Raw genomic sequence first — 14379 nt, 5'->3', positions numbered from 1 at the left:
GTTTTTCTGAAAATATTGGAATGCTTAGTATTACCGAAATTACCTAACGCGTTTCAAGTAAAGAAATTTTAGGATGCATTTAACGCAGATTTTTGTACGGTTTACGACAGTCTTATACTGAAGATTTTGAGAAATGCTTACTGAAGCAATTACTAAACGACTTTCCAATCCTTCAGTGGAATAAAAATATACCTATGAAATGTTTATCCGTCGGTTGATAAAAATCGTAATCTTTAGCTTGTGCACTTTTAAATAAGACGTACTTTTCTAAAGTCAAGGGGTGGTTTTGGAAAATTGATTTTGAGGCGCTCGAGAGCCTTAAATGAGCCCTCAATTCTGTATATGCAATTTTCAGATTAGTGCAGATTTAATTTTTAGGGTAGTTTATTTATGATGGGGGTTGTTTTTTAAAAATAGCGCAGTAGGTCATACAAGAGCTTTTAATGAGCCCTCAATTCTGATATAATCAGTTATATGATTAGTGCATATTTAATGCACTTTATCAGCACTTTTAAGTAAGGGGTAGTTTTTTAAAATCAAGGGGATGGTTTTCGAGAATTGATTTTGGGGCGTCAGAGATCATAAAATTAGCCCTCAATTCTTGTGTACTCCATTTCCAGATAAGTGCATATTTAACTTTTAGGGTAGTTTATTTATGATAGGGGTTATTTTTGAAAAATTTCGCCGAAGGTCATGCAAAAGCCTTCAATGAGCCTTTAATTCTGATGTACTCAGTTTTATAATTACTGCATATTTAGTGCAGCTTGTCAGCAATTTTAAATAAGGGGTAGCTTTTAATATCAAAGGATGGTTTTATATAATTGATCTTAAATCCGTTGGAAATCCTAAAATGAACCTTCAATTCTGGTGTACTCAATTTTCAGATTGGTGGTTTATGAAAAATTGCGCCGTGGTTCATACAAGAGCCTTAAATGAGCCTTCAATTCTGATATAATCAGTTTTATGATAAGTGCATATTTAGGGCACTTTATCAGCACTTTGAAGTAAGGGGGAGCTTTTTAATATCAAAGGATGGTTTTAGAAATTTGAATTTGGCGGATTTGGAGAGCCTAAAATTAGCCTTAAATACTGCTGTACTTAATTTTCATATTGGTGCATGTTTAATTTTTAGGATCGTTTATTTATGATAAGGGGTTGCATTTGAAAAATTGAGCTGTGGGTCTTACTAGAGCCTTTAATAAGCATTTAGTTCTGATGTACTCAGTTCTATGATTAGTGCATATTTAGTGCACTTAATTAGCACTTTTGGGTAAGGGGTAGTTTTTTAACATCAAGGGAATGTTTTGGAAAATTGATTTCGGGGGCGTTGAAGAGCCTAAAATCAACATTCATTCTTGCCTACTCAATTTTCAGATTAGTGCATATTTCTTTTTAGGGTAGTATTTTTATAATAAGAGTTGTTTTCGAAAAATTGCGCTGTGGTTCATGCAAGAGCCGTTAATGAGCCTTCAATTCTGATATACTACTTTATATGATTAGTGCATATTTAGTGCATTTTATCAGCACTTGGAAGTAAGGGGGAGTTTTTTAATGTCAGGGGATGTTTTTGGGAAATTGATTTTAGGGGCGTTAGAGAACCTAAAATTAGCCTTCAATTCTGCTGTAATTCAATTCTTCAATTCCTCTTCAATTCCTCTGAAAGAAAAAATTTGATATAACGAGTATTTCGACCACGGTACTGCTAGCTTTACGTAAAGCTAGCAGTACCATGAATTTTTTTGAAAAAATGCAGAGCACAAAAATTGGCTTTTCGGTTTAAAATGAGTCTTAAAAGAACCTTCAATTATGACATAGGTCTGACGTTCTTTGTGCAAAATGGTACTTCCAGCTTTACCTACCTAAAGGCACCTACCCGGCAACGGCCTTCGTCCGTGGGTGCTTCCTCTCATGATAATTGCCTTTTTTAATTTTGTTGAAATTAGCCAGTTGCTATTTAGTCAAGGCCTTCGGGGCAATGCTTCTACTTCGAGCTCAGAGTATCGAATAAATTTTAGAGTTACATCTCCGTCAATCGTGGCAGGTAAAAGTCGAAATGTCTCTCGTGTCAGAAGACTGAATCTAAGGATTGGTAGAATGAGAGGTGCCATAAAGGAGCACTGGTCTTGCGCTATTAGCTGATGTTGACGGGGGTGCGCTGCTCCTGTCAATGCGCGTTTTCTCTGCGACCGCTAAACAAGAGAAACGGGAACTCTCTCCTTTGGTAAAGTGCACGAGGGAAACTTAAGTCAAAAATGTAATGCACCCGTTTTCACTAATAAAAATATTTCACAAGATGAAGTAGAAACATAAAAAGTCTTTCAAGTGTGGGCAGTGCAATATCTTATATAGAAATAATTACTGAAGGACTTTAATACTCTTCCACCATGAGTAAAGACACAGCTGCCAAACCGAATTTCCTAAAGATGGGCATGATAACATCTAAAATAACCATTAACGAAGACGGACAATTAAGCCTAACTGAAATAAATAAAAATCCTCTTCGTACAATTACAAATTGAGCACCAGTTAAAAAAAACTTGATTATCTACCTCAACTATCCGTGGGTCATGGAATCTCTATAGGTGATGCAGTTGATAGTAACAATGAAGCTCGTATCTATTTAAAGTTAGCAAGTACATGGATACAATCAATGAATATCGAAATTCCGAAAGTATAACTGCAAGACTTTAATGAAAAAGACAAATATAAAGAAAAATGTAATTAGAATTGTCCAAATTTAAACTTATCTAACCCAATTGAGGAGTTTACTCTCAAAAGGGAACATATCTACTGGGGAAAAATGTTCGGAAAGTAAAAAAAAACCTTGTACATTTTAACAATCTTTTTTTAAATTACTTATATGTTCTAGTATTGTTTAATTAGGCTCCAAAAATGATGTCCTAAGATGTGAACATCTTATACCAAAAACTGAAGGTGTTACAGCCATTTTTAATTTGGACATATTCCTTTTTGTCGTGAAAGTGAGAAAACTCCATAAAAATTCAGCTTTATAGGACAGATAACTCCGTTTGCGCAAAACCTGGTTCAGTTCTCCGACCGATATCTCAATTTAAATATGCCAGCAAAACACAAAACAATAATATTTTTCAGTCACAATAAAAAAAAAATTAGCGCGGTGAAAATAACACTGAACAAAATAGGAATAACAACAAAAAATCATGGACATAATATTTCTGTCAAGCAGAATGGCTGACAGGCTTGCCGTAGAGCGATGCTTACGGACGATTTTGGTTCACTATATTAGTACTTAACATATACAAGGTTACTACCCGCGCATAATAAAGCATTCATATATAAGTAGAGCTTGAAAAAATCCGACAGATGGCACTTTGGATATGTGCCTGTTTGAAAAAAAACTACTCACGATCCTTGTAATTCACTGAGGATATGTTCTCTTTTGATTGATTCAAAAATAATTCGTTATAGGGAAGTGGATATGTTCCCTTTTCACCAGAAAACTCAACTATAACCTCCAAATACACATGGATTTGCTCCTTTCATATGAAAGTGGAACAGATAGTTCGATGCAGCTCACCACACAGATTCAGAAACGAAGAAAATTTTTTTTTAAATTATAGATATTTCCCTTTTGAATGTAAGCTCCCTAATTAAAACCATAAACCATAAACCTACCGTCCAATTATGGGATATATTTTTAAATCTTGATAAACCTAAACTATGGTATTTATGCAAAATCTTCAACATTCCAGGACAAGACAGAATAGAAGAATTATAAAGATTGTTACGATTAGATCATTTAAATAATGAAAAATTGCAATTACAAGCAACCAACGTTCTTAAACACAGCAAACGAACAACTGAAAACGACCCTATAAGATAGTATAGATTCTGTTATATACACTAAGAATTAATAACTCGGAAAGTTAAAAAAAAAACTTTTAGAAAACAGAACAGTAAAACCATCCTTATATATCTTTAATGAGATTTGAATAGTTTTAAAAAAGTTACATTTTCACGCAAACAGAAAATGGACAATGGTTTTGGATTTTCCAAAACTTAATGAAAAGCCACTAGGTGAACCTCACCCTTTGCCAAATATAACAGAAATTTCTTAAGAACTATGCAGTACTCAATAATTCTCAGTATTCGATTTAGGTTAAGGGTTTTCATCAAATCATAATGGATTCGAAAGATGGACACAAAACTTCTTTTTCTGAAGCCGACGGACATTATGAGTTTGATCGTATGCCTTTTGGTTTAAAAAATGCTCCAGCTAACTTCCAGCGTTTAACGGATTTAATATTAACAGTGTTAGATGGAACAGAATTGTTCGTTTATCTCGATGATATTGTTTTATAGACTAATGCTCGATGAATATGAGAAACAATTTAATAACTTTATGGAACGATGACGCACTGCTAATTTGGAATTGCATTTAGATAAATGCGAATTTTTACATATTGTCAGTCCGCTAATAGAACTTTTGAAAAGAACACGCTGTTTAATTCAACGGAAAAACAACAATATGCATTCGATATTTTAAAGAAAGAACTTTACGCAAAACTTGGGTTAGAGCGCCAGAATTCCATTAAATTTTTTGTTTTAACCACAGACGCTTCTGGATATACGATAGGAAAAATTTTCTCTCAGGGAACTATAGAAAAATATAGAACCGTATATTATACTTGGCGAACCTTGAACGATGCATAAAAGCAACACGAGACTTACCAAAAAGAGACTTCGGCATACTTATACTGGAACTTCATATCCTCGACAGTTATTTCTGTCGGGCACTCAAGATATACAAAACTTATAAGGAAGTTGCCATGTGCATACTTTCAATATTCTATTAAGCTGGTTTCCCTGATCATCGGTGCTCTATAAAGCGCCAAGCTGTCATAGTATATTGTCCTGAAAAGCATACTTGTGTGCCTTGTGCTTCAGAGAATAAAGAGGGTCATCTGGAGATCAGACCTTTAAAGCGTCAATACCTATTTTAAATTGTTTCTTGCAGTTTATTGATAAAATCCGAGTAAAACGAGCAGTTTATCTTCCTTCTGAATGTATTTGTAAAAACGAAACTGTCCTTGAGCTGTAGGCTTATTTATGCAGAACAATTTGACCTTTCAAATAGACATCTACTTGATAATAGATTTTATGCTTCCACGATGATTCATTTTGATAAAAAGAGATATTTCGGGTTTCATTCTTGTAGAAAACTACTTTTCACAGTAGAATTTCTTATCTGAGTTAGAAGGCATCAAAGGCTCCTAAGGTGAATTTTCTTGATGATAGTTGTACTAACTCTAATTAGGTGATTGTTTTTCAGACGGAAACTGCCCTTATGTATGACGCTGTTTACCTATTTGCAAAGGCTCTGCACGTTCTTGATTCGTCTCAACAAATAGATATTAAACCACTTTCTTGCGAAGCAACTATCACGTGGGACCATGGATACTCGCTTATCAACTACATGAAAGTCGTAAGTTTAATATACATAGTAATAAAAATAATTACAAAATAACACAATAACAATATAAAAAATGTATAGTATATAAAAGAACAATAAAAAAGTAATCAGGTTTTTGGGATATCTTAACCTAAAAGTACAAAAAAAGTGCTCAAACATCTGTTTTTTCGCCGAAATATCGAATTTTGAAATTTTTCTCTCTATGAATTTTATAATATTTGAAAATGCAGTTCCACACGGACATCAAACATGTGTCAGGATGTCACGACGATTGTCCAAGATGTAATGAATGATCTGCCTGGATAACAACATTTCAATATAAGATGTAATCTTCTTGCTCTAAAACGAACATTGAAATGTATCTATATAATAGCATCCATTCTGTTAAGAATCCTATGCCTAGCGCAAGTATTTGATGTTTTCTTTGAGCCGCTACGCAAAAACCTTCAATGATGTCCTGGATGGATTTGTTGTTATCTCCAAATAATCAGCACCGTTAACCATGTTTGGATGTAACACGTGTTTGAGATATCTGTTGCTGACAACCCTGTCCCCAATCTCAATGACAGACCCTTCCGTTTCTGGATACAGGACACCCTTTCTTAGCTAAATATTAGATGCCTTACTATTCACTTCATGATGATCCAACGGTTTCGCGTGCTCACCGCGGATGGCTTTCTGTCTCGATTGCGTTGCTAGTATTAGAAAGGGCAACATCTCGCTTGCTGTTGAAATAGTCACGCAACTTTATAACTTGTGACTTACATAGTTTTCTGACATCTACAATGCGCCTACGCCCTATATTTCGCATTTGAACCACTATTTCATTCGCCGACTTACTATGATGCATTCGGTTTTACGTCATTTCGGCGCTGACGGTTCTGTGGATACTTTGAAGGTCGTTCTTAGAGAACTTCACGAGCCCGAATGGGTACGTAAGGACAGGGTTGACGTAGGTGCTGATGGCCTTGATTTTTTTCGCGGAGTCGAGAGAACTATTCAGAATAATCTGAGGGTTATAGTGAATGCGGTTTGTAGTCTTTTCTTAACTATCGTACGCTGAGTACCCTGAGATTCAAGAATACCCAGATATTTATACGACTTGACCTCAGCCATTGCCTCAGTGTCATTTTCGAATTTATTCTCTGGCTCTGCGGTCCCTAATTTACATCTAGTTAAATTCATTCTTCTGTATTTATCTAATTCGAACTCCATGTAGATATCATTGGAAAACTGCTCTGTGACATCGATCACTTGTTACACTTTCTGGTCTGGACTAGTGTAGAGCTTTAGTTCATCCATGTACAACAGATAGGTCACTTGATGTCCATCCTATTTATCTAGTATTTTAAACCCATGAGAGATGCCATTAAGTGATTCGCTCAATGGGTTCAATGCTAATCAGAATCATAGTGCACTGCAGAGGTCTATTTGACATATATCCGTCTTATTGCGTCGGTGTTTTATAGGATATTTTCCTTAACACTTAGTTAACAATATAACCTTTTTTCTTCTGCCTTAAAGGTTTTATTTTGTTGCCTTCTTGCACTACTTTACTTGTACCAAAGCAGTATAACAATAAAAACGTCAATTCTGTGCTTCTGGCAGCATATACTTTCTTCCAATATTGCTGGTGCTAATATCTCGATGAACCGAAGGTGGATGATTATACTCGCATGGTTTATCAGCTTTTCGGTTCCATTACCGTATTTATATTGAGTCAATTGAACAAATTTTTACGTTACTTTGCATAAATCTATATTCAGCTTGATCGTCCATCGTAGATTTTGATCTCTTTCTCAAGCAAAGACGGCACTTGTAGGCCTTGTTCTGTGGCCCAACTTTCTAAGGGTTGCCTTTAGCTTAAATGCTTCAATGCCTTTAGCTTCAATCAGGTCTTAATTGTTTAAATCTTCCCAGGAGAGTTCATCAATAATACTCTACTGTGCAACTTCCAATTTGATGGCAGCTATTTCAAAAGATGAAATCAATCATATAACAGACATTGAGTTTTTTTATTTGCTATATCCTGCACGTTCATTCTTGTAAGTAGCTGTAGGTGCTTAAGTAAGAAGAGTGAATAATGTTCTCTTCTCACACTTTGCCCACTTCTCTCTGCCACAAAACAAACGCGCATATCATCTCTGTTTACATAGTGCGTCCATGCTAATCACCTTCTTGGTTTCTAAACCTCTTCTGTTGCATTTTGTTGTACAAGGCCATCTATCTCCGGAAGATGTGGTGGTCTTAGATCATCAACAGGTTGAGAAAGAACATCAATGGTCGTTGTTTGATCGTGCGACACGGCGCCTCCTCTCACTGATGTTTACTTCCGTCCTTGTTTCACGCTGAAGCAGTATGTTGTTTAATCCTTATTTCTCGTTCCTCTAAGATTCCCATTACTTTAGCAATAAGGTCTCCTAGTTTGGTTTCAAACATTGCACTTTCATAATAGAGACGTACGCATTCCTCATGTATTTTGGTATTCCTCTTAATGGTCTCTCACGGTATTTCTGTAGATGTGGTTAGCTACAAACAGCAAATGCTCGCCAAAGCATATTCAGCACGCCCAGCTGACATTCTCCTGCTCACCGTTTGTCCTAGATATACTTGCTGGCCAGCTGTTTTATTATTCCCAAGTTATATAGTTCTGAGACTATTTTAAAAGAAAGTGTGATGTTGCGTTGGGCAACACCATTCTTGAAGCGGATCTTGACTACGTGCCCTTGAATTTATTCCTTAAAGAAGGCCTTGTATATCAGCGCAGAAACCATACAGAAATTAGAAACACAATGGAGTCAGAAATCCATCCACGGCGAGCATCTCAAAACGTTAGATCAACATGCAGCGGATAGTGAGTCATCCAGTATTCAGCTGAGAAAGGTCTACCTACATCCGGAAACGGAAGGATTCGTCAATTCGATTCAGCCTTGTATGCCGCTCCGTACTTATCTTTCGATTTAGCTTGTAGCAAATCCAAAGTAGAATTTTCAGCTTCTTCCTGCAAGTAAGGTGGTGTGCTCGGCATAAATTGTCAATCTTGATCACTTGTCGGCAAGCTGTTGACCAAGTCAAGGTTCCCTGACTGGGCTGACCAACGACCTACTTTCTGGTCAGATACCTGTGAGCTTGAGCAGACAATCACTTTTCTCAGGGTTCCTTTTTTGGGAAATAGAAAAATAATTAGGACAAGAAAATTCTTAAATTTGTAACATTAAGCTGAAGTTTCTTGGCATTAAACTGCTTTAAGTCCATGAATAGGCCGAAAAGTAGTGGAAAAAATTAAGTTGGGACGGAAATAACCATACCTGAAAATTGAGCAAAAAGTTTGACCAACCACTGATCTTAATCATCGCTTGCCATCTTAACACAATTTTTAAGGGTTGACGAAACACTGGCGGCTTTTCGTGCAATTTAACGAGTTTCTGCGTCTAGCCGGCCGGATCGGCGTGCTGTGTACACCTGCATCTTACAGTCTACTAACATTAGTCATATTAACCGCGCATGCGTCAAAAAGGAGCGCCAGAAGAGTGTCGCGATTTCGACCAAAAGCGCATGCGCGCAGTCCGTAAAAGTATACTTTCACGACCGTCGCTAGCAAACTATCGCTTCAGGCAAACGAGAACTTCGCCTCCCACAAAAACTCACAGAAAGATACGAAAGCCGTCCGGGTTTGCATAGAAACTTTTCTTCATCGTTTAGATATTAAACATACTGGTTTTTACCTACGTGTATCGTCTCGGGAGTTAAAAATAAAAATAATAATAAATGCTCTTACATTTAATTTGCTGGACATAAGTTTGTGTTTATATTAAGTGCGAAAAGGATAAATTGGAAAGTGCAAGCCGTATGATCATTTCTTGCACCCGCGCAACACGCTGACTTTCGAAAAGCACGAAATGCGTTGCACAAAATAGCTGATGAGATCTATGATATTATCAGTTTTTAATTTTTACTACTTCCTGACATTTTTTGTTGCAGGCTTGACGGCAACCGATATAGCTTTTGCCCATGTGGACGCTTTGTAATGAATTATGATTTTCTTTGCTGTATTTCATTGGTTCTTATGTACAATTCTTGAGTTATATCATCAGTCTTTGCCTATGTGTTCTAGGATTGGTACTCGACGTTTATGCGTTATTCTAGACAGAGATTTATTTTTGGGTTTGTTGAATTTAAGAGAGTATTCGGTTCAGATTGTCCTTTTTGCTGAATATCTATTGGAATTTAATGATCAAAGTATCAAATTATTATTTTCTCTCGGCAATCATCCATCGTCAGTCTCCCTATGCACTTCAGGTAGTTATTATCGATGTCTCGTCTCATGTCCTTAGGGTCAAAGTGTTGACTGAAATTCCCAATGTCTAAAAACATCACGACTTTCTGGAATGATTGGTAATTGGAGGAACAGACTGCATTTCCATTTAGTCAACCTCTACTCTGAGATAAACCATTCCATTTGCATGTTGACAATGATAATACTAAAGCTTGTAGTGATTATTATTATTATAGTAGTGCACTTATTTTTCATTTTTGTGAAAAAAGGAAATAAGATAGGCAACCTACAAATCCTCTCTCTTCTATTTTATTTCGATTTTATTTACTTTAGTTATTCACCCTTTTGTGATTATGTTATGGAAAGAAGAAGGGAGCAAGCAACGTCCAATTCCTCTTCTTTCATTTTTTAATTTTCTTTGTATTTGTTTTATTAAAAAAATTTCTGTTTCTATATATTCATTAGAATATTTATTATTTTCATATTAGTACAAGTAGGTTAAATGTCGCAAAGTTAAATATATCTTAAATCTAGAATCAAACAGAAGGGTCTATGACAAAGCCACCGAATGCGTCCTCTGGTTGCGGATAAAGGGTTTCTGTACCAAGTGTTTCTGCTGATAATAGTGACATCAATTAATAGGCAGTTGTGTAAAATTGTCCAGGGTTGGTCCCGAAGGAATTAACCCGCAAGCAGAGATGTGAAAATCGTGCCGCAAGCTGAATGGCACCTTGGTGAGGTGTCTAGAAAGGTGAGGTTGGGATACCGCAGGGCTCTCGACAATAGGTGGGCCAATAATGCCAACCACTCTAGAGCTCAGCGTGCCAATAAGGATGGAGTTAATGCGATGGATCGGTGGATTATCGGGGCTTTTAGGTAGACGGAGCAAAATTATCACACCAACGGGTAATTGTAAGACCGGAAGGTGACTGCGTCAACTCGCCATAAAAACAGGCTGGGCAAGACAGTACGTGTCCCGCATTTAGTGTATGATTGACTACATAACATCTGGCAGGAATTTTACTGCCAATGTTTGAAAGTTCACGCGCGAACTCCGGATCCGTTATCACATACTTGGCAAATCAAAGCTGCTGAACATCAGGCAGCATATTTTAGAGAGAATACGGATACTATCTGACACTAAAAGAGGTCTAGAGTGCATAGAGAGAGAGGTGGGCCAGAGAACCCCAACAATTTCGCTCTGACTCATCTCGACTTTTCCAAGATCCTCCAGTTACTGTCAACCACCCGCCCTTATAACACCTGAAGGAGAATACCCATGCATTAGTACCGAAGAGGTGAAAAAAGTATTAAGACGCATAAAGAACTATTCTGCTCCGGAGCCAGATGGTATCAAGACCTTCTAGTGAAATATGTTTCTTCGAAGCCACCAGCATTGAGTCCGTATTTTTAACTAATAGTTAAAGTCAGAAAAGCTAATTTGGGCTTTGTTAGTAGAACAGCGCACAGTACTCCTGCCGATTTTAAGCAACTTAGCTAACCCGAAGAATAACATAATATTCACTTGTCTGAATACAGTGTGGACCACAAGCAACGTAAATTATATGAGTGTTAAAAAGCGTTTAAGAGATTTGGAGAAAATAGATGCTCATTTAGAAAACACATTAGAAAAGAAGGTTATATCTTATAGAAAGGTGACATGGTTAACAAAACCTTCCTATTTCTGAACTTTCTGGTCGGAGTAGGAAAAAGCCCATGCTATTTTTGGGGGACTTCAAAGTTTACGACAATGCTGTTGAAGTCAGTAAAATGCATCAGCATTCCGTGACTTTGGCTTCCTTCCCGGCATGACCAAAGAGTAGTGAAATCACATGCTATCTCACAGAGATAACATCGATTCCTTGAAAACCAATTCTATCAGAAAAATGTGGAATGAGAATGTTCAGCACCAAATTATCAAGGGATTAAAATTTGGATGGTATAACCCGCGCAGTAGGATCACTCGGGGAGCTTATGATGTCCACATCACAACAAACTCTAGTGATCTCATTCCACCCTTTTGTAATTCTGAAACTGTCACTACATTATCCACAAGTATTACTGAAGAATTAAACACAGAAATATTAGTAAGACATTGAATCGCCAACAATATGTTAATAGTCCAATTTACAATCAAAACCATAATCGAAACCTTAATCATAGGATCTATAACGCTAATTATCATGCCGGGGAACTACTCACCTCATCAAACAATAATCCTAATAGAAATACCCTAATGAAACTTGTTAATCAAGGTCATTACTTAAAAACAATGGAGCAAACGTATTTCAAGCTAACTTTTCACAATAATTTACTAGCCATTCTCAAAACTTCCATAACGCTACCGGAGAGAGAAACCCCTAAGCCTCATATTTTAGTATAATATCATGCCTGGACGAAACGGGCACGGGCCACAGGTTCAAATTATGTACCTATTGTTGTTTAGAAGTTAAACAAAGATTTTATTTTAGGTGCAGACGTATTTAATAGGTTCAAATCAAAAATTTATTTTGTAGATGATACTGTAATATTCACAGAGGCGAATATCTCTATAAAATTTTCTTGTAATGAATATGAACCTAAAAGTGTAAGATTAATAGCAGATCTGGATTATACGAATGAAATCTTCTACATTCAAAGCGTATGTGAAGAATGGATACTTGAAGGGAGATTTTGTAGATTAAATATGAAGATATAAGAATGTCAATTTAATTGAACCTCAAGAAATTAAAACGTTATTGATAGAAACGATGGTAGAAAAAGTTAGGGGTGACCAACTATTTATTTGTCGCACATATCCAGTACCTATGTCCCTCCAAGAACAGCACACAAAAAGTTATGATGAACATCCTATTAATTGGGAAAACTGACTTTACTTGCAACAAAATGAACCGTCTACGGACGGAGAGGTGGGTCAGAGAAAATCAACAGTTTCTCTCTGACTCATCTCGACTCTTCCAAGACCCTCCAGTTACTGTCGAACACCCACCCAAACCAGAGAAGGTCGAAGTATTTTGGAGAGAAGTCTACGAAGTTCAGCATAGACTGGACGAAGACTCAGAAAATATAAAGAGCTTCAAGGTGTTATATGTTGCCCTCATAACACCTGATAAAGAATGCCCACCCATCACTACCGAGGAGGTGAAAAAAGTATTAAGAGGAATGAAGAACTATTCCGCACCGGGACCAGATTGTATCAAAACCTTCTGCTGGAAGAAGTTTTCTTCAACCCATCAGCATTTGGCCCGTATTTTCACCTAATATTTGAAGTCGGAAGAGCCGATTCCAGAGTGGTTGGTGGAACGGCGCATAACACTTCTGCCGAAAATAGGCAACTTAGCTGACCCGAAGAATTACAGGCCAATAACTTGTCTGAACACGCTTTATAAGATATTCACAGCTATCCTAAATAATAGGATTGTTCGGGCAATTGAACCTGTGTGGCAAGAAATGTATGAACAACGAGGCAATTGAGTTGCAAATGGAAGAGACCCTCTTCTTAAAATGGTCAGGAATCACGAAGAAGTGGTCATAGGAGCGTTTCTGTACAAAGCAGCGGAGGAGGCTGCTGAAGCACTCGGACTTGACTTCAGTATTGGGGGTGAGAAAAATGCATCAAATCTTATCTATGTAGAGTACTCACTCCTAAAAGCCCGGAGTAAGAAAGCACAAGAGAAAAACTTTCGTGAACAGCTCCTCGATTAGAGGATGCACGGTATCTTCCACAGAAATGTAAAGGATCAATCAATGTCCTGTGAGTTAACGTTTGTTTTCCTAAAATCGCCCGGATTGAAGTCTGGTACGGAGTGTTTCATTTTTGCATGTCAAGACGGTGTCATTTCCACCTTAAAATACCGTCGCCACATTTTGAGCCAAGAAATTCCCGATGATAGCTGCAGAGCGTGCCTTGCACACCCCGAGCATTTAGCTCACATACTATCTAGTTGTCCAACTCACGCGAGAACGACCTACATTCAAAGGCACAATGCGGCACTGATAGTGTTTTATTACCATCTCTGTCACTCCTACGGCATGAACCTTAATATCGCTCCTCTAAATGCTCCTAGGGTAATTGAGTCAATTGTCGAGAATGGGATGTGCCGCATATACTGGAACTTTATATTCTTGACAATTGTTTTTGTTGCTTACTCGAGGCCTGGCATGGTTCTTCTAGACTTCGAGAAGCGAACCATGTTCGTTATCGAATTTTCGGCACCGGCTGACAAAAATATCATAACCAAGAAGAATGAAAAGAAGGAGAGGTATCGAGACCTTATAAGGGAGTTGCAACGACTGTACCCGGAATATTCTGTTAAACTGATCATCCTTATCATCGGCGCTCTTGGAGGTGCCAAGCTTTCACTTGCTAATGGCCTAAAAAGCATCCCTGCGTGTCAACAATATGCTAGAACACTTGCGGGAAAAATTCAGAAGGCGGTTGTCCTTGGGTCGCTCCGTGTTCTTCGGGAGCAAGAGGCTTTTGCTGGATCGTCGTGTTGATTTCTTTACAGACTGTAACAACCTATCTCACGGTTGTGAGACGTGGTTGTAGCTGAAATTTTACCGCGATTTCGCTGGAAGCGGGTGCAATTTTTCAGATTAGCACCCGGTCCTGGAGAAATCCTGCGGTTGTCCTCATGACAAATTTTTA

General features: G+C 37.4%; 1 protein-coding gene across 2 annotated transcripts in view; it reads left to right on the top strand.

Moving 5' to 3' along the window:
- The window catches only part of LOC117169694 (glutamate receptor ionotropic, kainate 2), a 659604-nt gene that overhangs the window by 298705 nt on the left and 346520 nt on the right, over positions 1-14379 (top strand). For both annotated transcript variants that reach the window (XM_033356181.1, XM_033356180.1), the window contains one exon: positions 5312-5464. In XM_033356181.1, the coding sequence (XP_033212072.1) occupies positions 5312-5464 (153 nt within the window). The remainder of the gene's footprint in view (positions 1-5311; positions 5465-14379) is intronic.

Source organism: Belonocnema kinseyi, chromosome 3 (assembly GCF_010883055.1).
Source record: "Belonocnema kinseyi isolate 2016_QV_RU_SX_M_011 chromosome 3, B_treatae_v1, whole genome shotgun sequence".
NCBI classification, from domain to species: Eukaryota; Metazoa; Arthropoda; class Insecta; order Hymenoptera; family Cynipidae; genus Belonocnema; species Belonocnema kinseyi.
The sequence above is the reverse complement of the archived record's forward strand: the minus strand, read 5'-3'. Positions and strand labels throughout refer to the sequence as shown.